Below are 21,903 nucleotides of genomic sequence, written 5' to 3'. Positions count from 1 at the left end.
TTTTTTTAACTCAGAGCTGATTGTGTGGGAAGCCTCTGCCTGGCACATAACCAGATTCCAGATTCCCCGAAGGAAAGCAGGTGCTCGCCATAAACCATCTTGTTTGCATAAACAGTTTAGGCACAGTAAGCCATTCATGTCAGGGGGGTGGGAACCCTCCTGAAATCCAAGCTCCCAGATGTCAGCCAAGGGGCAACCTTGTAAGCAGGCCTTTCCAAGAATAAGCCATCGGGCCTGCTCTGTTAACCTTTTTCTGCACAGGGAGTAAGAATGGTTCTTTTGTTTGTTTCCATTTTGCTTTTTTGGTTGATCAGTGTGTTGCTTGTTGTTGAAGACTGATTATCCGAGGGAAAAGTAAATTTCCCTCATCGTGGACATGTTCTGTCATGACCGTGAGCATGCTGTGGCTCTGGAGGAGACAGGAATGAGCGTGAAGGAGGTAGGGTTAAGAAAAAAAAGAGCTCCACGCCCACCAAACTCCTGTGTATTTTGGAAAGTCCTGATGTGGTGGAATTGCAAGATTTGGCTTTCCATAAGACAGACCTTAGTATCCTGAATGCACACACTCCAAAAGCTTTATTTCTCTTTAGGCGAATTCACTCATGAGATGCAAGTCAGGATCCGACAGGAAATGGAGAAGGAAAAGAAGGTGGAACAGTGGAAAGAAAAGTTCTTTGAAGACTACTATGGACAGAAGTAAGGCCCTTGGTGCTGCGAGTCCTGGTCTGGGCTTTGGGGGGCAGAGAAGCAGATGCTGTCTGAGTCATGCACGCCAGCATGCGGGGCAAGGACAGGTTGGCCGCGGTGGCTTACCCGGCTTGTTTAGCTTAATGCCATTCGTAGGAAAGCTAACATACATTTTCCTATGGGTAGTGGTATGTAGCTCACAGATTTATTTTGTTCTGAGATACCTAACAGCTACAATAAAATAGGCATGCTCTCTCTGCCCTGTAACTGATGGTGTGAGTTTGGTTTGCAGATTGGGTTTGACCAAAGAAGAGTCATTACATCAGAATGTGGGCCATGAGGAGGCTGACATCAAGAGTCACTTGTGTGTCCCAGGAGAATCAGCACGGCCGCAGCGTGGTCCAGCCACCCGGCAGCGAGATGGGCATTTCAAGAAACGCTCTCGGCCAGATCTCCGAACCAGAGCCAGAAGGAATCTGTACAAAAAGCAGGAGTCAGAACAAGCAGGGGTCGCTAAAGACACACAGTCTGTGGCACCAGACATCCCCCTCTACAAGGATGGGGAGGCCGAGAGCAACTCGGCAGAGGCAGGCAGCCCTCATCTGCCTGGCACGGCCTGTGTAGCACCCGACCCAGAGAGTGCCGAATTCCTGACCCAGCCTGTGGCTTCCCGGACGCAGACCGATCCAGGCGACCTGGCACGCACCTCCGTGTCTCCAGACAGGATTCCCAGTTTGCCTCAGGAGACTGCAGATCAGGAACCCAAGGATCAGAAGAGGAAGTCCTTTGAGCAGGCGGCCTCCGCATCCTTTCCCGAAAAGAAGCCCCGGCTTGAAGATCGTCAGTCCTTTCGTAACACAATTGAAAGTGTTCACGCCGAAAAGCCACAGCCCACCAAAGAGGAGCCCAAAGTCCCGCCCATCCGGGTAGGAGGCTGTTTGATTCCTGGCTGTCCTGGGGCCAGGTTCCCCTTGAGGGTCAGGAGATGTGCCGAGCCCCTTTGCGGAGACAAGGCTCCGGGCGCTTGTGTTAATTACGTGAGCATGTAGGGCCCTGTACAAGAGAGCCATTCATGAGACTGACTTGATGGTCAGGGGGATAAGGTTCTTTTCTTCCTCGCTGCTTTGTTCATTCTGTTGAAGTTCTCTCTGGAGGTCAGAATCCTTGGGATTTTTAAATCTTTTATTAGGTGGTGGTAGATTCTTTGTGCAGTGTCTCACACATCCCACCAGAAATTAAATTTAGAAGCATGGTATACGACGGCCCTTGAGCGGGGTCGTCTCAGAATGGTGTGGTGTCACGGCCATTTTACCGCCATTATTTCGTTTTTAAAGGAAATTATTTGATTCTCCCCCTAACCTACTAGAATCTTGGTTTAGCTGTACAGTTTCTAGGTCACATCACCCAGTCAATTAAAACTGTTTTCCACTTCTTCTCTTGCAGATTCAACTTTCACGTATCAAACCACCCTGGGTGGTTAAAGGTCAGCCCACTTACCAGATATGCCCCCGCATCATCCCCATCACGGAGTCCTCCTGCCGGGGCTGGACTGGTGCCAGGACCCTCGCAGACATTAAAGCCCATGCTCTGCAAGTCCGAGGGGCGAGAGGCCACCACTGCCATCGAGAGGCGGCCACCACTGCCATCGGAGGGGGGGGTGGCCCGGGTGGAGGTGGCGGCGGGGCCACCGATGAGGGAGGTGGCAGAGGCGGCGGCAGTGGTGATGGTGGTGAGGCCTGTGGCCACCCTGAGCCCAGCGGAACCCCGGGCACCCCTGGAGAGTGTGCGTCAGATCTACAGCGAGCACAACTACTGCCGCCTTGTCCTCTGAATGGGGAGCACATCCAGGCTGGGCCTGCCTTGTCCAGAGCCAGGAGAGAGGACCTGATTGCTCTCAGAAAGGAGGAGAGCTGCCCACGGCAGAGGGTTCCAGATGTCCTCACAAGTGGGCTGAAGGATACTTCCCAACTCCCCATTGCTCCCACTGGGGACCAGCCATGCCAGGCTTTGCCCCCACTGTCCTCCCAAACCCCAGCCCCGGAGAGATTAGTTGAGCAGCCTACGTTGCATCTAGATGTTAGAACTGAACATAAGTCTCGTACCACCTCGTGGGAAAGTGATGGTGAGGATCGAGGACCCTCTCTTCCTCCAGAGGGTGGTCCTGTGCAGTCTCCAGTGGGGGATGTTGTATTGGAAGGAGGACCTGGCCAGGTTCTAGACCGAGACAGTAACCCCACCATGAAGGATCCTGTGAATGTGACTCCTAGTTCCACCACTGAACCATTGGCTGGTTGCTTGCAGGATAGACAGTGTGATGAGGAATTAGGACTTGGTGATTCATGCCCACCCACAAGGGAAAGTGCTACTAGACAAGAAGACTTGACAACTGAGGTCCTCGTTTCTGATGGTGCTGCTCTTTGGGTGCCCGGCCTGCCAAAGGATGAGGCAGTGGGACAGCCTGGACCAGACTCCAGGAAACGTGTCCCATCTGTTGAGCCCCAGGCCGTGGAGGAGTGGGAGAAAGCTGCCCCCCTCATTCCTGCGTTACTTGGGGATTTGACAGCTGGGGAGGGGTTAGACCCCCCTAACCACTTCCCTTTGCTCTGGACAGTACCATCTCAAGGGTGCGCTGATGACGGTGCTGGCAGTGACCGCAAACTGGTGGAAGGTGAAAAGTTGAAAATCAACGGAGACTCTGAAGCACTGAGTCCTCATGGCGAGTCCACAGACACGGCTTCTGACTTTGAAGGCCACCTGTCTGAGGACAGCAGCGAGGCTGACCCCAGTGAGGCCACCGTGGTGAAGAGAGCCTTGGTGGCGGACACGGATGAGAAACACAATTGGAACCACTCTGCCTCACTCTCCAAAGTGAATGCTGACCGGAGTCTGGTTACAAGGACAGACAGCATGGCTGCTCCTCAAAGCTGGGTGTCTCGTGTATGTGCAGTCCCCCAAAAGATTCCAGATTCTCTGCTGCTGGCCAGCACTGAGTACCAGCCGAGGCTCATGTCTTTGGGCAGGCCTGGGTCCTCAGTGGAGGCCACTGACCCACTCGTGATGCAGTTGCTGCAGGGCAGCTTGCCCCTAGAGAAGGTTCTTCCTCCAGCCCAGGGCACCAGCAAACCTGAATCCCCACGACTCCCGCTTATGAAAGAGCAGAGCCTTGGCGGCTCCCTGGGAGTGGGATCTTTGCAGGATTCGGCAGAAAACCATTCTGCGGTTGGCAAGAGCAGCCCCCGTTCTTTAAGAGCTTCAAAGGAGCCTCTTGTACCTGAGAGCTGTGAAGCAAGCACTGGTCTTGCCAGGCTGGAGCCCACGCAGGCTCCTGGAGCACCCCAGAAGATTTCCAAGACAGTCCCAAGTCTAGACTCCCTCTATCCAGGGACAGAGCTGACGGCTCCCTCTGGGAAAGTGGAAGAAGTGGATTCCAAAGAGCGGTTCTCTCCTGCTAGTTTGGAAGATCAGAAGGAAGCCCGTGACATGTCCCAGTGCGGTAATTCAAATGCTGCCCCAGGCAGAAGTCCGGGAAATCTCACTACCTCGAGAGCCCCTTGTTTCTCATCTCCAAACTCAATCTCCTTGGATCCCAATCAGACAGGTCGGGCCCTGGGTGATCAGAACAGTGCTGGAGGCCAAGGGAAGAAGCTCTTTGGCCCCAGGAATGAGGCTACAGCCCTTCAGCGCCCCAGACCCGTGGAGCCAATGCCACTACCGGCCGATGCCCCTCCTGGTTTTCCCAGTCGGAAGTTGGGGCCAAGCAAAAACTCTGTGTCCGGTGGGGTACAGACCGCCAGAGAGCACTGGGCTCCAAAGCCACCGCCTGGATCTGTTGGCGGAGTCAAGAACGAGAAGATTTTTGGGGGCGGTCCGCTCAAGGCAAATGCCGAGAACAGAAATGCCACCAGGCCTGGTGCTCGGGAGCTAGTGGATCACTTGCAAGGGATGCCATTTGTCCTTGACCTGCCCTTCTGGAAATTGCCCCGAGAGTCTGGGAAAGGGCCTGGTCAGCCTCTGGAGCCTTCCTCCATCCCCTCCCAACTCAATATCAAACAGGCATTTTATGGGAAGCTTTCCAAACTCCACCTAAGTTCCACCAGCTTTAATTATTCCTCCAGCTCCCCCTCCTTTCCCAAAGGCCTTGCTGGAAGTGTGGTGCAGCTGAGCCACAGAGCAAACTTTGGTGCGAGCCACAGCGCGTCCCTTTCCTTGCAGATGTTCACCGACAGCAGCACGGTGGAAAGCATCTCGCTCCAGTGTGCATGCAGCCTGAAAGCCATGATCATGTGTCAGGGCTGTGGTGCATTCTGTCACGATGACTGTATTGGACCCTCAAAACTCTGTGTATTGTGCCTTGTGGTGAGATAATAAATTATGGCCATGGGAAAAGTTGTATATTTAGTGTGCGTATTTTGATAATGATCTTACATCTGTATACAGAATATCATTGATATAATAGACTCTGTTTCTCCAGGCAAGAGCACTCTGGCCCCTCCCTAAAATTTATAGTGCTAAAGCCCCTCTGTCAACTTACCAGCCCTTCCGGTCTTGCTGGAAGGGTTTCCTGCCAGGCAACTCATTGGGCTGCCCAAGGCCGGCTGGCCAGCTTGAGCTCTCATGCAGACAGAGCCTGGTGTGGCGTGGGGAGCCTGCCTTGACACCCAGAGGGACTTGAAACTGAAGAAAGAAGGTTGTGTTCTCCATCAAGGGAACTAACCTACCCGAACTGAGTAGGCATGTCAGTCTTCCACTGCCCCCTCCCTGCCATCTTCCCTTCTGCTACTCCCTCTGGGGGAAGCCGATGGCTGGGGAAGCCAGCACAGGGTTAAAGTAACTCCCAGCAGTGCCCACCAGGGGGCCCAAGCACCTGTTGACCTCAGGGTCACAGTTCAGTCATTTGCCAGTTGACAGGAGCCAGTTTGACCTTTGGTTCTGTTGCCGAAGCAAATTTAGGACTTTTCCTGTCTCTGTGCATGCACTATCCCGCAGGAGCTTTTGGAACCTTGAATAGACTTGCTCGGACCATGGGGCTGGGCATAGGCTTGTCTTTCCTCTTAAAATGCCATCTGTAGACCTTGTGAGTCAGATGTCCAGAAGTTTGGCAGGTGAATTCCTCTGCTTGACACCCTCCCTGTCACTTTGGACTCGATGGGAGTGGGCATCTCCACGCACCTGTGTATGTGAAAGTCATTTTACATTTCAAAGCAGTGTGTGTTTCTTATTTTTATATTTTTAACTCTTTATCCTTGGATGTATAAAGTGAACTTTTTGGCTTCTGTAAGTATGCTCTATGCACCTCTAATGTTTTATCATGTATTTATATGTTGTACACAGTACTGGCCCATTCTGTAAATGGATGTATTGTACAGAGAACACGAGTGTCTCCCTTATTATCCGTCTCCGGCGTCATCGCATTAAAGTAGTGTGCTTCTCTCCGCCGGTATCAGAGCTGCCACGTGCTGTGCTGCCGGACAGGATGGTGGAGCGACTGACTTGTGATCTGCCAGCATGGCCCAGTGCCCTGTCCTGGTCACCCGGTGGACCCGCCGTGGCCTGCAGAGCCACGGCCAGCCCGCCCGCGCTCTGCCGAGCAGACGTGTCTCTCGCCCCTCACGTCTCATCTTTTCCGACCTTCCACTGGCCGCTCGCTACCATACGTGACAAATCGCCGCCACCAGTGTTAAGTGCCCTGGAGTCAAGGGTGAGTGCCCTGGGCAGCCCCAAGCAGGCTTTCCAGATTGGGCTCCAGGGTTCCCGCCTTCAGCAGTACCTGGGACCATCTGATGTACTTTTGACAGCAGGTTGGGGAAGAAACAGCCACACCTGTTGCCCGCCTCGCTCCCCACACACCTCCAGCACATAGACGTCTCCGTAGTTGTCTTCCCTCGCCTTGCTTCCTGCCTTATTTCTTACACTTCGACTCTTTGCAGAGTTGAGAGCCCTCCTTTTTGACTTTGGTCTCCCTGTGTGAGTGCTTCTGTGTGAAGTAGAAAATTGGTGTGACCTCAGCAAGTCTCGTTTCACCTGAAAGACCTCTCCCCCACCCCCATTTCATTCACTGTGGCATTTTTGTTATCAGAAGCATGGGTGAGGAGGTGGCAGTCACGTGGTGATGTCAATGCAGTATTGGCCAAGTCCGAGTTGTCAACTTGCAGAGTCTGTTTACCAAAGACAGGGAGCAGAGGCCCGGGTGTGTGTGATCCTCTTCTGCCGTGACCTTTGGTGGCCTCTAGGCTACAGGTGGAAACTGGTCTGGTCCGTGGGGCTGTCTAGGGAAAGCTTTGCCCTTGTATGTCTCTTGTGGTTTTGGAAAAATAAACCTGTACAGCCTGCGCTTGTGGTCTCAGTCGTCTTGTGTGGCCACCCTGCTGGGCTGGGAAGGAAGGCCAGCAGTACAGAAGCCAGCTCGCTTCACTTTGGTTCCAGAGCCCCTGTTCTCGGCCTGGAAGCTCTCCTGTGAGGTTAGTGCTGAGGGCCCGACTTGCCACTTTTGGTGACCTTTAGACCCTGGGCATGGCGGTGTGGACTGGGAGCAGAAATCTCATGAGAGAGGTGAGGGTGCCTATTGCAGCTGGCCCACGGAGACACACTGCCCAAGGGATTCCTGATGGCTGGTGATCTGTGGGGGTGGTGACCAGTCCCGACCTTGAGGAACCTGTCGACAAGAGTGCCTCTCTGCACAGCAGGCAGCCGGGAGGGGCCAGATACTTGGCGTGGTGGGCCTGAGGGTGACAGGCTGCAGTCCCCAGACCTACCTGGAGTACTTACATGCATGATTCTGGGCTTAGCAGAAACTACCCTAGTGTAGGAATAAGCCAGAACTAAAACAAAACACGCAGGAAGTACAGCTGAATGAGAACACGGGTGTGTTTGCTCGGCCCCTGTGAGCTGGTGAGAGGCGCTCTGCGGCGCAGTAGGTCCTGGGGCCCGGACGTGCGGCTGGAGAAGCGGCTTAGGTGGCTCTGCGGTGACTGGGCAGCCTCCTAGTGGTGACGCTGTGTGTGTACTGGTGCCGTTGTGGCACAGCCCCCGTTGGCTTGTCCTCGGGAGCTGAGGATGCGTTAGGATCCAGGGCTGGGAGCTCGTCAGGGAGGCAGCAGGCTGCGGTGGGGTGCAGTGGGGCTTGCGGGCAGGCCCTGCTTCCCCCAGCTCCGTGGCCCCGGCCAGTCAGCTCCCGGCCCGTGCTTCTGTCCCTGGACGGGGGACAGTAATTCCTAGTTGGCAGACTTGTCTGGCATGGTGAAGGCGCCCCAGACCGAGCTCGCACCTGGTCAGGGCAGTCGCTGCCTGGCTCGGAGTGCAACTCTGTGTGGCTCCTGCCACCTGCCTGCCCCTTGGCCCAGACAACGGCTGTGGGGAGTGGGCCGCGTGCGCTGAGCGGTGGCACTGAGGGGTGGCGCAGCCTCTCACTAGACATCTGGCGCTCGGCCTCACGCTCCAGTTGTCGCGTCCTAAGTTTAGAGACTGAGTCCTGGCAGGGGAGACCGTTTCACTCATGACCTAAAGGACGAGGAAACCCTACTAATGTTCAGAATATGGAAAGGACGTTGTTTTATTGGCCTGCTGAGCATCATGACTGTTTCAGGTCCATCCTGCTCTTGAGCCAGGTCCTGCTTGACAGGGCTGTGTGGGTGTGTGTGCGCGCTCGATAAAGGAGCCTGCTTTTGATAGGGGCCTCAGGGGACCAGGGCGTCTGCCCGCTTGCCTCCCGAGGGGAGGTGGTGCAGGCTGTGTTGTGCTTCTGTGTGGGCCCCGTCTACACTGATGGGGAGAGTGCGCTTTGTGACCTTGGAGACCAAGACCTGAAACCAAACATTGACAGTGCTCCCACGCTTCCTCTTGTCTCCGTGCATCAGTCTGAAAGCCTGGACTAACTACCAAAAGATGTAGACGAAAGCCCTGTAAGGAAAATCAAAGTGACAGAGAGCGCTCTCTGTGCAGTGGCTCTTAACCTTTCTGGGAACACAGACTCCTTGGAGAGCCCGACGGAAGCTCCGGACTTCCTCTCCCAGCAATGCACATCACGGGAAGTCGTGCGAACTATTTCAGAAGGCTCATCTGCTCCTTAGGCAGCTGAGACCCCTCATTTCAGAGCCCCCTGACTGGTAATAAACCTAATAAAATCTGGGTTTATATAAAGATCGAGGAGGGGAGCGAGGACTTTACAAAGGATTCTTAGGTCTCTGGTAAACTGGGCTTCCCTAGTGCATCATAATTTTATTTTTTTTAACTTTTATTTAAATTCAGTTAATTAACATATAGTGTATTCGTTTCAGAGGTAGAGTTCAGTGATTCATCAGTTGCATAAACAGTGCTCATTACATCACATGGGCTCCGTAATGCCCGTCACCCAGGTACCCCATCCCACCACCCCCATCCCCTCCAGCAACCTGCAGTGTGTTTCCTAGAGTTAAGAGTCTCTTATGGTTTGTCTCCCTCTCTGATTTGGTCTTATTTTTCCCTCCCTTCCCCTATGCTCCTCTGTTTTGTTTCTTAAATTCCACATGAGTGAGCTTATAGAATTGTCTTTCTCTGATTGATTGATTTCGCTCAGCGTGTTCTCCCCTTCCCCTCCCTGAGTAAAGGGAGGTTTGCCTGTTTGGTCACTGAGTCAATTTTAGGTCACTATTCTGTGGGGGCATTCCTATTTGATGTTGTCCTGTACGCTGTTGACAACAGTGGCCCTGGGGCCCCCTGTAAAGAAGCCAGGCCAGGCAGGGATCAAGCAACGCTTCTCTGTCCTTAAGCGATGCCTCCTCCTCCTCTTCGACCCCGGGACTTTGTCCTGCGGAGCGGCAGCACTTCACCTGCAGGTAAGTGCTCTTGCCGTCGGCGCGCGTGGCGTGTGCGTGGCGTGCGGTGGGGCTGGGCTCCGGATGCCTTGGCCCAGGTTGTGGAGTGTCGTGGTCCCTCGGTGATTCTCAGCAGTGGTAGTTTTGGTTAGGACGGCGTCTCATGGTGTCATGGAGGCGTTGCTGCCCTTGGTCCCTAGGTTGTGTGAAGAGAGGTACATCGCTGCTGTCTTTGGCTTTTACAGTCCCTGCTGATCTTAGGAACCTTGGCCCCACACTGGGTTCCCTGGGTGTGGTGGCTTCAAACTATCGCCCCTGTCTTTTTATCTATTTCATATATTTGGGTATTGTACAGAATTTCAGTTTTAAGAAGATTCTTTTGCCATTACAAAAAATGTTTAAAAAACTGCCATGTAATGTGTGTCTGTGTATCTGTACACACACACACACACACACACACACAATTTTAACAGTAAAACTAACATTTATGCTTGTAACTTGCAGAATTGTTTTTAAACTCATGATGGGTTTGCCCCCAGCCACATTCCTGCAAGTTTTCCTCAAGGTTTAGCTAAATGATGTATGTAGGATGAGAAAAAGTCTGTGCACAAGTCAACAGCCCTTTTCCCTCAAGCTGGGCTCGGGAGTTTTGGGTCCAATGGAACATCAAGTGCTGAAGGTTCAGGACCTCAGTCTTCCAAGCCAACACTGAGGGGCCGGTGTGTGCGAGCCTGCTTTCAGTGGGGCCAGGGGAGCAGGGAGGGCGTGTGTCTGCGGGGGGACCGCTGTGCACCCCCGGGAAGGTGCGGCCTGCGCCTGCCACCCGATGAGTGCCAGTGAAGGTTCGTTTCCTTCTCTCTCTAATGGGCTAGGTGTCGAAAGAAATGATAGGCTTATTCGTTTGAGGAAAGTGGACCAAGGGCTTTCCGTGGGGGGCTAGTGCGCCGGCCGGGAAAGGCGGTCTGTTTACTAGCAGAACGGCGGATCCGCGCTGCCCAGATAGATTTGCGGGGAAGAGAGAGAGCTGGCGGGGCTGCTGAGAGCACACGGTGGGAATGAAGCATCCGGTTTGTTATTCAGTGTTTATTAAGTAGATTCAGTCTTATATATGATATACAGATTCAAAAGAAAAAGGGTCCCACATACTTAGGAAATCAGTGCATTTAGCAAGTAATACCATGGAGATAACAGCTCGATTAACAGCTCATTGGTCTTTTGTTAAGTGAGGGAGAGGGACTTGGCCTGTGCTAGTCATTCCACAAACAAAACAGAATTTAGTTGCATCACATAGAGAAGACACATTCTAAGAATTAAAATATTAAGCCACATTTACTGGAAAAAACTCACTATATAGAACACAATTTTTATAGAGCATTGAGGAGGAAGTCCTCACCTGCTTAGAAGAGCCACGTTAAGTTGCATAGGTGCATATCTGTAAAAATATAATTTAGAGGTGTAGCCATTGATTAAGTAATAAAGAGTCACCTTTAAAAGTTGGTGCCACCCACGGGTTGTCTTAAGTGCCATATGCTTCCCGTCTGGAGCCCCTGCCCCTCCGCAGAGGCGAGGCCTCCGGCACGAGCTGCCTCCAGGGGAGCCCTGAAGGAGTGCTTGTACCCTCTGCACTGGGACGTCCTGAAACCTCATCTCAGATAGGGAATTTGCGCTCTCCCAGAACGGGTCTAAATGATACCAGAGGACTGACAGCCTCTTGGGTTGTCCCTAAATCCTGGGTGGCTTGACCCTGAAGGTCCTACGAGTCATCTTGACTTCCCCACTGCCAGGCTGTCGGGAGACTTCCGCCGCCCCACAGCTCTGCTGCAAGTCCTGCTCACACACTCCAAGAGTCCCCGCACGTGCCCGCCCCCGCCCCTGGCTGCTGGGGTCTCTGCTCTGCCCCCTGCTCCAAATGGACCACGCCAGTGGCATAGGGGTCATCTGCCACACGGAGATTTTTCTGAGCTTAGAAAAGTATTTTTCAGCAAATCTTGAGTTCTATGTGGTGTAGGGTTTTCGTTTTTGTTTTTAGGTGGAAACATAGGTAAAAAGAGAGGTTTTTGTTTTGTGGCTTTGCTAAGCAGGTGAGCTTAGTGAGGGGCACCTTCCTCCTCCAGAGCGAGTCTTGCAGAACACACAGGGACTGGGGCGTCTGTACATGTAAACAGTACACTTTCACTGAGTCCAAAATTAGGAGCAAAAATACAAAGGTTCACATTGGTCTTAGGTAGATACAGGCGAAAAAGGATTGAGCTGTTTAGCTCAGAAACAACAAAAACAAAGTTTCTAAAGCACCACTAAATTATATAAAAATCAGACCATGGACGGATTGAAACTGGTATTCTGGTGAAATACTTTACTATCTTGTAAAAAGTTTTACAAAAAATTACAAATTAAAAGTATCAACCCTCTGAGTTCAAAGCAGCATTTTGAAAATGAACTGGTAGTTAATCCTGTAACCACCCCTGGAGTCGTTAAGTGGCCCTTAGGAATAGGGATGGCCGGGTTCCACCTGTTTGAAATCCTTGAAAACCCTGCTAGTCCCCTCCTGTCCCCCTCCCCCTCAACACTGTCCTTGGGTATAAACTGTACTGGAGGTGGCGGTAAAATGAATTTCAGATGGGTCACACCATTGCTGGTCTACTGGATGTCTACCACGAAGATCAAATTCCCATTTCTCCTGATTCTACCCTTCTGCTGGAATTAGCTCCCTGCAAAGACTCTGGAATTGGCGTATTCTAGTCTTGAGTTACCTCTTAGCTTAGGATCCCCAGTGATGAATTTGTGCCCTGAGGCCCTCCGTGAGAATTTTAAACGGCTGCGGGGCAGGGTGGCTGCAGGGCAGGCAGGGCGTCGGAAGCTCCCTTTGGGAGAAGGCAGTCCCTGGGTGAGGGTGAGGGTGGGACAGCGGCGAGCTAGGTCCCACAGAACCAGCTCTTCGGTGCTCTCCAAGTCAGGAGGAGTGGGGAGGGCTTGAAGCTGCATCTTTGAAAACAAAAGTAAAACAGAACAAGTTCCCTGACTGAACTAGCGAATGGAGTCCTGTTTCCACACAGCGACTTGCTCCTGCTTCTGCCATCACCAGGGCTTCGGGTGTAGCCTCCCAGAGAAGGAGCCCACCCAGGTGGCGGGGTCACCGTGGCAGAATCCACTGTCCCCGGGGGGCCGCGGGGAGCCCCGGCCCGCGTGGCCTTCCTGTCACACCAGCGCGCTAAGGCAGGCTGAGGTGGTCAGCCCGGGAGAGTGGCACTGCACCCCGCAACTTGGCACCCCGCAACTTGGGCGGGTCTTCAGCTCTAATCCCTCGTGTGGGGTGGTGGCAGCAGCCCCTCCCAGCCCTCCTCTCTCCGGTCTGTGAGGAAAGCACTGCCTCCGTGCCTGGCTTGGGGCCTGTCTCCGGGACAGGGAATGACAAGTTAGCAGTTGGTATCAAGAATTCTAAGGCGGCGATTGTCTCTGCCAGTTTTTAACATTAAGATTCTCACAAATTGCCTGGGGTAACATTTTGCAAAAGACCTACTGATTACTTTGTAGTATTGTTCACACACAAAAATAAATATTTACACAAATTGAAACGTCCGGGAGTAGCACTGAGCAGGTGGGGGCTGGACGTGTGGATGGCTGGGGTGGGGGACAGGCCTTGGGCACTGGAGCTTGTGCTGTGCTAAAGGGGAGTCTCGGGTGTCCTGGCCCTGACCAGAGGCCTGGAGATTGGTCAGATGGAAGGCAGAGGTGGTGTGGCTGGGTGGGGTGTTGGAGGCCACTTGAGAGAGGAAAGACCACCCCCAACTACGAGGGGCTGGAAGTAAGCACGGGGTGGGGCACCCTACCTTTCAGAGCTCTGGCTCCAGGGCCCACAGCTTGGGCGTGGGTGCCAGGCAGGGTGGGGCATCGTGCAGGAGCCCCTTCCTGGCCCCCTCGAGGGTGGTCCGCCATAGTGCCGGAAGGCAGGTAGCTGCAGAAAGCTGGTTTGGGAAGGGGTACCTGCTCTGGGGTCGAGTGGCTGTGGCCGGCCTAGGGTCCACACGGCCCTGGCTCCCCTGGGGCCTCTTTGCTCTGAGGGAGGAAAGGCAACAGAGGGCTTCTGCCAGCTCTGGGCAGGGGCGGGCAGCAGAGAGCTGCTGTCATGGCTACGGAGTGTTGCATGGAGAGGCCCTGTGGGCCTTCTGAGGTCTGGGTGAGTCCCTGGTTTTAGCAGCACTGGTAGGTATTGCACTGAGCAAGAGGAAGTGCCTACTGGGGAGGAAGGAAACCAGGCCAGCCTTTTCTTTTTGCCCTTTTTCACACTCCAGGGATTATAGGTTTCTTCCAGGACTGGCCCCTCCAGAAGGGCAGGTCCTAGGAGAACCCAAGGGGCTTCTCCACTTCTGTTGATAGTCCCTTTACTCCAACCACGGGGGCAGAGGACAGGACAGGAGCTGCAGTCCAACTAGGGGCTCGCAGCTGCTTTTCCTATTTGGTGGCTGCCTGACAGCTGGGGGCCTACCCTGAAGAAACAGGCCCTTCCCAGCAGGTGTCTGAGGGCCCTGGGCCTGTGTGGAGAAGTATTCAGACCCGGCCCCCTGGGGGCAGGTGAGGGCGAGGGCCCTGCTGACCAGCTGCTGTCCCCCCACCCCCCGCACTCTGTCCTGTTAAGCAGCCAGGAGGGCTGGGGCCAGGGGGCTGCAAGCTGCTGCTTAGGAGGGTCACAGCCCTCTCTGGGCTCCAGCTCCTGGCCACCCCTCTGGACTTACCTCCCAGGCAGACACCTTGTGTGGGGGAGTCGGGAGACAGCCGTTCAGAACGGGCTCGGGGCACATCCTGGAAAAAGCCCATGCTGGAGTGTGAGGTAGAATACAGGTGACCATGTGACTGGGGCTTCTGTGGAATGGGGGTGGGGGAGCCATTTTTGTTTGTCTTTGCTTTGCATTGGGTGTGGATGAGGTCCTCCGGCTTGGCGGTGCTGGGCGCGCAGAAGGCCAGCCAGCCCGGCACCCGCCCCTCCGCACCCCGCCCTGCCGGCCCCCAGCCCGCGCCAGTGTAGTGATATGGAATGTTAGGTCACAGGGATACAGCCTTCTGATCAGACAGACACAGACTGGCAATCTGTACAAACACAAAAGAATCCATTTTCAGAAAAATAAATTACTAAGGGGGGAGGAAGAAAGGGTCCACTTTGTTTTTCTCAATAAATATGCAATTCTGCTCACCTAAGACTTGAAAGGTAATTATCTGGGGGTGGGATTCTAACATCAGGGTCCACGAAGATGATTCTAAATAGAGCTGCGTCCCCAGCGCCTTGTCAGGGGAGCCCCAGCCCTTCCAAAGCTGCCCCATTGGCCTCTTCCAAGCAGGTCAGAGCACCCGTGGGGTGAGATTCCAAAAAAAAGTGTCCTTGTGCCCAAAGTCGCAGGTGCTTGGCGTGTGGCTAGAAACAGCTCTTTTGGATCCCACCTCTTTCAAAAAACAAAATGTACCAAGTGGCGAGGCAGGAAGCCGGGCCGGGACAGCCTCCTTCTCTAGGGTAGTGCACTCCAGGTGCCGCGGGGTCAGTTCTGCTGTAAAATGAGGTTTTCCAGTTCGTCCGCGGAGCGCAGCAGGAAGGCGGCAGACTCTCGGTAGCCAGCGATGAGCTGCCGCACCGCACTGATCTCCGTGGGGCTGAGCTGCGCGGTGGGCATGGTCCTGCTGGTGCTGTTGCTGGAGGGCGTGGGCGTGGGCGTGCTGGAGGCCGTGGCGGCCCCGCCTTTCATGCTGAGGTCGGTGGGCCCTGTGGGGGGAGAGCGCAGTGAGGAGGGGAGCCGGCACCTCGCGTGGCATCTGGGAGGTGCCGTCACTGTGCATCGTCTTGGGGGCCTGCTGGGGCTCAGGTGCTTGGGCCTCTCGACAGTTGTACCCTAGTGCCTAGAAGGGGGCCCGTACCAGCAGATGAGACGTGGGGTTCTCTGTTAACCCTCAGGGCGATCCTGCAAGGAAGGGGACCTTATCGTCCACAGGTGGAAGCTGGGGAGGCCCGGAGGTCGGAGGGTTGCCCTGGGTCATGTGGTGAACGTGGCAAACGTGCGGGCTTCTGCCTTCCCTGGGGCAAGCGCTCAGCCTCGAGCTCCCTGGCCCTGCTCATATGTCTGCAGCTTTCTGCGGACCCTCGGGAAGACCGCGCTCCCCTGACAGGCGCACATCCCAGCTCTGGTCGCCAGGTGAGCAGAAGGCCTCACGGCAGAGGCACCTCCCGGACTGTCCTCACTGTGGAAAAGCAGAGCCTCACACGGGAGCTGGCGGCAGCCGAGCGGAAGTGCGGGCCTGACCGCATGAGCAAGGCCACCGGCATCCGCCTGTGCCGTACAGACGGCCGCGTGCCAGCTGTCCCCGGATGGGGTGGCTGTCCAGGGAGCAGGTATTCAGGACGCTGCAGGTAAGCAGGCACCTTACACCCTGAGAGGCACGCGTGTGTGGAAAGACCTAGAGTCCAGAGTGGAGCCACAAAAGACCAGGAAAAGAAACACCGGTGTGTGTGCTCAAAGGAAGGGCTTCTGTCCGGGTGGAGGAGAAAGGCCAAGTGCCCTGCCTGGCTGTGGGAGAGGCTGCGGCTAGCCCAGCCGGAGGGTGACCGCACCCTGCAGGGGATGGGCTGGGAGCACCAGGTTGGAGGAAGGTGCTGTGGGTGCTAAGCCTGTTTCTGATGAACCACGGCACCCTGGAATCCCCCTCAGCACCTCTGAGGAGGTCTTCCGTGGCTGGGCGAGGGGAAGGTTAATGTGCTGGGGCAGGTATGAGGGGGCAGGGTGGACAGGACCCAGGGGCGCTATCTGGAGAAGCCCCCTCCGCCCTCAGAACGGCGGCAGCAAAAAAGGAGCCTTAAGTCTTCCGAAACATTCTAGGGGTGTGTGTGGTGGGGGACCACCCGGCTCTGTCTCCTCTTTGCCTTTCCCCAGCTGCTCCACGGGTTCATGGCCGGCTTGGGAATCAGGCTCGCCTAAATTCGAGGCCTGCTCTGCCATGCCACAGGCAACTGTTGGAACGCTGGAGGCTGCGGGGGGCTGAGCCAGGCCCAAGGGGAACAGCCTTCCAGACAGGTTTTGGGGCTTCTGAATGGGCTCCCAGGAGAGACGGAGGCTCCTGGAATTAGAAACATTCTTTCAAGGTGTGGAGCCAGAACACAGCCAAAGAGCGTATCTGGGGGTGTGGGAGCGGGAGCATCCCGTCTCCCCGCGCCTGCCCGCCACCCAGTCCCGCCTCGCGCTGGGCTGTCTTATCCTGGCGGGCAGGCGCAGGAGGCTGTCGATGCTTGTCAGCCATCTCCCCACGACCCCGTGGCCAGCACCCCCATTACTGCATCTACAGGGCCGCTACAGAGAGAGATGGACAAGCTGTGGTCACTGGGGGCCTCTAGACTGGAAGGAGCACGCCGGGGCAAACTGGAAATGCCTGCCACTAACTGCCGCTGCTGCGGCCCCGAACGGGGAAGGAGGCTGGAGTCTGAGCCGGGCCCATCTGTCACCGGGGCTGTTTCCTCTCTAACCAGAGCACCTGGACGTCCAGGAGGAAGCCTTGGAAACGGCTTGCTAAGGGATGTCCTTGGAGTTGAGAATCAAGGGAGCAGCTAAGTCTGTTAACATGAAACGCAGGAGGAAGGAGCCGGGCTGTGACTTGGCTGGAAACAGCAGCCAAGCGGCCTGTGGACCCCCTCTTAGTGGCCAAAGGGCTACGGGGACAAGCTAGGAGCAGGGGTGCCTCTGCTGACTCCTGGATGCTGAAGGGGCTGGCCCCGGGTTGCGGGGAGGGGTGGCTCCCCGACAGCAGAGGGAGGCTGGAGCCCCCTGCCCCAGGTGCTGTGACCTGGCCCCAGGGTTCCTCTCTCCCCCATCCCCGTCTTGTCCTCTTGGACGGTAGCTAGGGCCTGGAGACCGTCCCATCTCCTGCAGCCTATCTGCTCTGGGGCCATGTGCCCAGGGGGCTCTGGTGCTGACATTCAGGTGTGGTTGCTGGAGGGGCAGGAGTGGGTGCAAGTAGCCCAGAACCCCAGGAAAGGCAGGCAAGCGGATTCCGTGGAATCTCAGTTGCATCTCCCGCTGACCGCCCGAAGGTATGGCTGACAGGGCTGACGGCTACTGGGGAGGGCAGTGGGACGGGACAGCTGCCGGTGGTCTTCCTCCAGCTGCTGGGCTCCAAGCCAGTGCTCCCGGGACATGCGCTGCCCCAGGCCGGGAGGTGAATGAGCAGATCTCTGCCTCAGTGACCTCCCCACCCACCTCTAAGGAAGCAGGGTGCTTACAGAAGGGAACAGAGGCCCCAGGGAGGCAGAGCCTCCCTCAAAGGGAGAGCTGGCCACTGCTGGACCTCTCTGACAGGTGTGAACAGGGCTCAGAGGGCGGTAGGCCCAATGCCCTCCCCCGGGCGGCTGAGACAGGCCTGAGAAAGACGCTGCATGGCCCCGGGTGGGGGCTGATCACTGCCGCCTGTGGCCTGGGAAGGACCGAGCCTGGGCTCGCCATGTCTCTCTAGGGGTATCCACCCCTGCCCTGGGACCTATCTTTGGATACTCTAACAGGGTCCGCGCTCGGCAGGGCTGTCAGATGGCTCTTCTTCCTAGAAGAGAAGCAGCCCTTCTGGGACAGCCGTCCCCCTCTCGCTGCGGCCGGCCGCTCTGGCTCCGGCTTCGGGGATTAAGGCCAGGCAGCCTCTTATTTTAGCTTAAGAGGCATTAGGAAGGGTGAGAAGTTAAGCCCAGGCAGCAGTCTTCCAGGGACCTGCACACATTTCCTGCTGGTAGAGGGCAAGGTGAGCGGGAGGGCACTCTGGGCTTTCTGCCGTGGGTGGGGCCCTGGGGCCCACCCCCCACCCCTCCCTTGCTGCCCAGGAACGTGAGGGGTCTCCTGCAGCCAAGGACAAGGGCTTGAGAGGAAACTGGCAGGCACGTTCAGCCAAGACCTCAAACCAAACTTTCCTGGCCTGTGGGTGGCACCTTCTTCCAACCTGCTGAAGCAACTTGGGGTCACCCTCAGCGCTCCTCCTCACCCCTTCACCTTTGAATGACCCTCCATGCACATAACTTCCGCCTCCTGTCCTTCCCATTCAGATCTCACCACGGGGGCAGGCAGAGCGCAGTTCACAGCCCTGCTTTGCTGCGGTTCCCACTGCACACAGAACAAAACCCAAGTGCCTGGCCCAAGAGGCCCTGAGGTCACCCCACCCACCCCCTGTCCATTCCCCAAGGCCACCAGGCTGCTCTCCACCAGCAGAGCCTACTCTTCCCCCACTGCCCCCCACCCTGGACTCAAGTGGGGCCCACTCTAGTTCCCACTCAGGGCAGCAACATCACAGGGCGGTCTGCGTCTTTTCAGGGACCATTTCCCCAATACGGGGCTGCGTCCCGTCTGCATCAGGGCATCCGGGAAGTACTGCAGGGAGCACCCAGGGAATCACCAGCTTCAGAAGCTGGAGTAGGGGGAACAGATGGTTGGTTCGCTGTGGCCCCTGGTGACCTAGATGGGGCTCTGTAGCGCAGGGGCACGGGGCTGAGGCCTGGAGAAGACGGTGACCTGCCCAGAGCCACTCGGCAGGCCCCCCAGGCCACAGCAGAACTGGGCCGCGCCTGGGTTAGATGCTGGCTCTGCCACCAACTCCCAGTAACCACCTCACTGAGCCTTGGTCGTCGTGGGTAAAGCAGGGTGTGGAAAGGATTCAACTCAGAGCAGGGCCTTGGCTGCAATGGCAGGCTCACGGCGGCCCTCAGGAAGCGGAGGCAGGGAGAGGCCCGGCAGGGCACCCACTCGAGCTCCGGAGCAAGCCGCCTCGGAGTGAGAAAGGACCGGTAGGCTTTTTGTTTTAACCGCCTGAAGTTTTCCTCACCTTCCCATCAAAGGCCTGGTCAAGACTATCAAATGGGGAAGGGCCCTGTGCTGGGAGGGAGGCAGCTTCCCTGCCTGCCCTGCCCCCCTTCCTGGAGGCTGTATTGCACGCAAGGACCTGGGTTCTAGTCAGGGAGCCAGGGAGCCTGGGTCCTCCTCACTCACCATTACTGTGATTTCCTGTTTGGAGGGAGGCAGGGGGCTGCAGGTTGCTGCCCAAGGCCCCGTAACTGCGGTAACTGTAGTTGAGGCCGCCATTGACGTACACGGGGTCCTGGGAGTAGGAGGAGGCTGGCAGTGAGTAGGTGGAGTGGGTGATGGCTGCGGAGTCCCGGGAGTGCTGCTTGTCCAGGGCGATGGGCTCGTCCTGCAGAGGGAGAGGAAAGCACTAGGGAACCAGAGGGGTGGCAGTCCTGACCCTTGTCCCTGGGACCCAGTGCTGTGACCTGTGGGACTCTGCTCATATCTCTGTGGGCCACAGCTGATCTGTTCCTGCCTAGCTGAAAACAGCCGAGGCCACACTGCGGAGGTGTGCAGGGCCTGTGTGCCGGGCTCCTGACTGCACACCCACCCCACTGAGGCTCCTCTGACCCCAAGGACCCCCCTGGCCTGGCCGGGGGTCTGTGGCATGCCTGCCACCCGGGGCTGCTGAGGGCAGGTACCTGGGAGGACTGGTAGATCTCCAGGCGCATCCTTTTGGCTGCTTTTCTCGTCTCGCTCTCGCAGGCAGCTGCCAGGATGTTTTCTGCCATGGCCGAGGTCAGGTGGGGAGGCGTAGGTCTGGTCTGCAGGCAGAACAGGGACGGAGCCCGTGTTGGGGCTTCCCCAGACCCCTGCCCGAGAGGCGGCTGGCACAGGGCTGGGGTGCGGGCTCTGGGCCCACGATCTCTGGAGTTGGGTCACCTTTCTGGGCCCCAGCTCCCTCCTCTGTGTGTCTGGGATCGCAGGAAGGGAGGGGAAGTGTCTGGCCAGGGCCCGGCGGGAGGGGCTCACCATCTCCATGCCGTTCTTCTTCATGCGCCGGCAGGACTTGAGGTACGTGCGGATGCGCTTGCGGGCCCGCTCCTGGAACTCGGGGAACTGCCGGCTGCAGGACTCGATGATGGCCTGGATCTTCTCCTTGGGCTGCTTGGAGATAGGCACCATGCGGTCCAAGTTCTCGTCCACGAAGAGCCGCACGAACATCTGTGGGAGACACAGGCTGTGGCAAGGGCCGGCCGTGGCTGTGGCCCCCGCCCTGCCCGTCCCTCGCCGGTGCTCACGTTGAAGGCCTTGAGGCGCTCGGGGTCCATGCCCTCAGAGTCGTTCATCTTGTCGTTGTCCTCGTGGTCATCGTGGTCATCGTCGTCGTCATCTGCTGTGGGGGCCCGGCCCACCGTCAGGTCCTCAGGGCAGCCGCTGACCTCAGTCTTGATGGAATCATAGCTCCCGGAGCTGTAAGGGGGCGACTGAGAGAGGGCAAGGGCCGGAGAGTCAGACCGGGCCCGCTGTCGGTCTGGCAGCCACGGTGAGCTTGGGGACGGGGTTGGTGAGCACACCCGGCTGCCTCGCGAGCCACAGTTTCGAGGTCCTGCGTTGCCTCCCCTCCCTGCTCCCTTCTCTTAGGAATCGGAGGCGCCAGTGTCGCCATCCCTCCCAGGACTGCCTGCCCGCAGCGGTGCCAATAGAGGCCCGGGGACCAGGCACCGAGCAGAAGTGTCATCACTGTACTTGGCAGCCGAGGCCACGGCAGGACCTGCCACATAGTGCAAGGGACAGGCAGACGCAGGAAGGGTTCCCACTGCCAGCCAGCCTCTTCTGGTTCTGCCAAGACTGGTTCTGGCTTTGGGGTTTTCCTCCCTGATCCCCAAGGGGCAGCCACCCTGAGCTGGCAACCGAGCTGTCACGCAAGCAGCGAGTGTGCTGTCTGTCAGGGAGGAGGAACAGATGGGCTGGGAGAGGGAACCAGCCAAGGCGACAGGTCCATTAGAGTGCATTCCCGGAGATCCCGGGCTGGGGCTCTCCTGTCTGCTGCCACCCCCGGGGAGACCCTGTGAGCCCCCACGCAGACTGTGTGTGTAGAAAGGGGGAGTGAGAACCAGGGCTTGCCCACCAGCGAAGAAGGGATCCTGCTGTCTATTCCCACCACAGGCACTCCTCCCAGAGTAAACCCCTTCTGGGGATCACAGCTCTTGCTGAAGGACAAACGGATGAAGGCAGACACTGACCAGTGCCCAGTCCCGCAGCAGCTGCCACCACCAGGCTTCCTGTGACCGTCCACAAGGATCGGCCCTCCCAGGGCCCCTGGCCTCGTGCCTGGCTCTTGATCCATACACAGACTTGACAAGGGGCAGAGACACCTAGGTCCTCCAGCCTCCTGCTGGATCATGCCAGACTTGCCGTGGAGAGTCAGAAGACCTCCTGGGCCTTGGGCAAGTCACATTCCCAAGCCGCTCCTTAGCCGAGTCCTCTGCCAGGGCCAGAGGAGACGGCAACTGCAAGACACAAGCTGTGGGCGGCACCGATGCCCCGTCTCACTTCCGTGGCCCACACATGTGGCCTGAGGTCATGGTGGCACACTCCCCTTCTGCGGCTCTCTGCTCAGTGCAGGTAGCAGCTAGGCC

The 21,903-nt window shown here is 56.8% G+C and overlaps 2 protein-coding genes across 11 annotated transcripts in view; one reads left to right on the top strand and one right to left on the bottom strand.

The window, feature by feature from the left end:
- Positions 1-7,017, top strand: part of ASXL1 (ASXL transcriptional regulator 1) — a 74,958-nt gene extending 67,941 nt beyond the window's left edge. For all 4 annotated transcript variants that reach the window (XM_034641770.1, XM_034641772.1, XM_034641771.1 and 1 more), the window contains 3 exons: positions 591-696; positions 980-1,613; positions 2,131-7,017. In XM_034641770.1, the coding sequence (XP_034497661.1) occupies positions 591-696; positions 980-1,613; positions 2,131-5,052 (3,662 nt within the window). In that variant the 3' untranslated portion in view covers positions 5,053-7,017. The remainder of the gene's footprint in view (positions 1-590; positions 697-979; positions 1,614-2,130) is intronic.
- A 3,527-nt stretch (positions 7,018-10,544) lies between these two features.
- The window catches only part of NOL4L (nucleolar protein 4 like), an 86,179-nt gene continuing 74,820 nt past the window's right edge, over positions 10,545-21,903 (bottom strand). For 5 of the 7 annotated variants that reach the window (XM_034641412.1, XM_034641411.1, XM_034641413.1 and 2 more), the window contains 5 exons: positions 20,563-20,748; positions 20,294-20,485; positions 19,963-20,085; positions 19,466-19,667; positions 10,545-15,222 (listed from right to left, as the gene is read on the bottom strand). In XM_034641412.1, coding sequence (XP_034497303.1) covers positions 15,002-15,222; positions 19,466-19,667; positions 19,963-20,085; positions 20,294-20,485; positions 20,563-20,748 — 924 coding nt within the window. In that variant the 3' untranslated portion in view covers positions 10,545-15,001. The remainder of the gene's footprint in view (positions 15,223-19,465; positions 19,668-19,962; positions 20,086-20,293; positions 20,486-20,562; positions 20,749-21,903) is intronic. The other 2 variants (XR_004619855.1, XR_004619854.1) reach the window with 2 other exon arrangements.

The sequence above is a fragment of the Ailuropoda melanoleuca genome, chromosome 13, assembly GCF_002007445.2.
Source record: "Ailuropoda melanoleuca isolate Jingjing chromosome 13, ASM200744v2, whole genome shotgun sequence".
NCBI lineage: Eukaryota > Metazoa > Chordata > Mammalia > Carnivora > Ursidae > Ailuropoda > Ailuropoda melanoleuca.
Note: the sequence above shows the minus strand (reverse complement) of the source record. Positions and strands in the feature narration are given on the sequence as shown.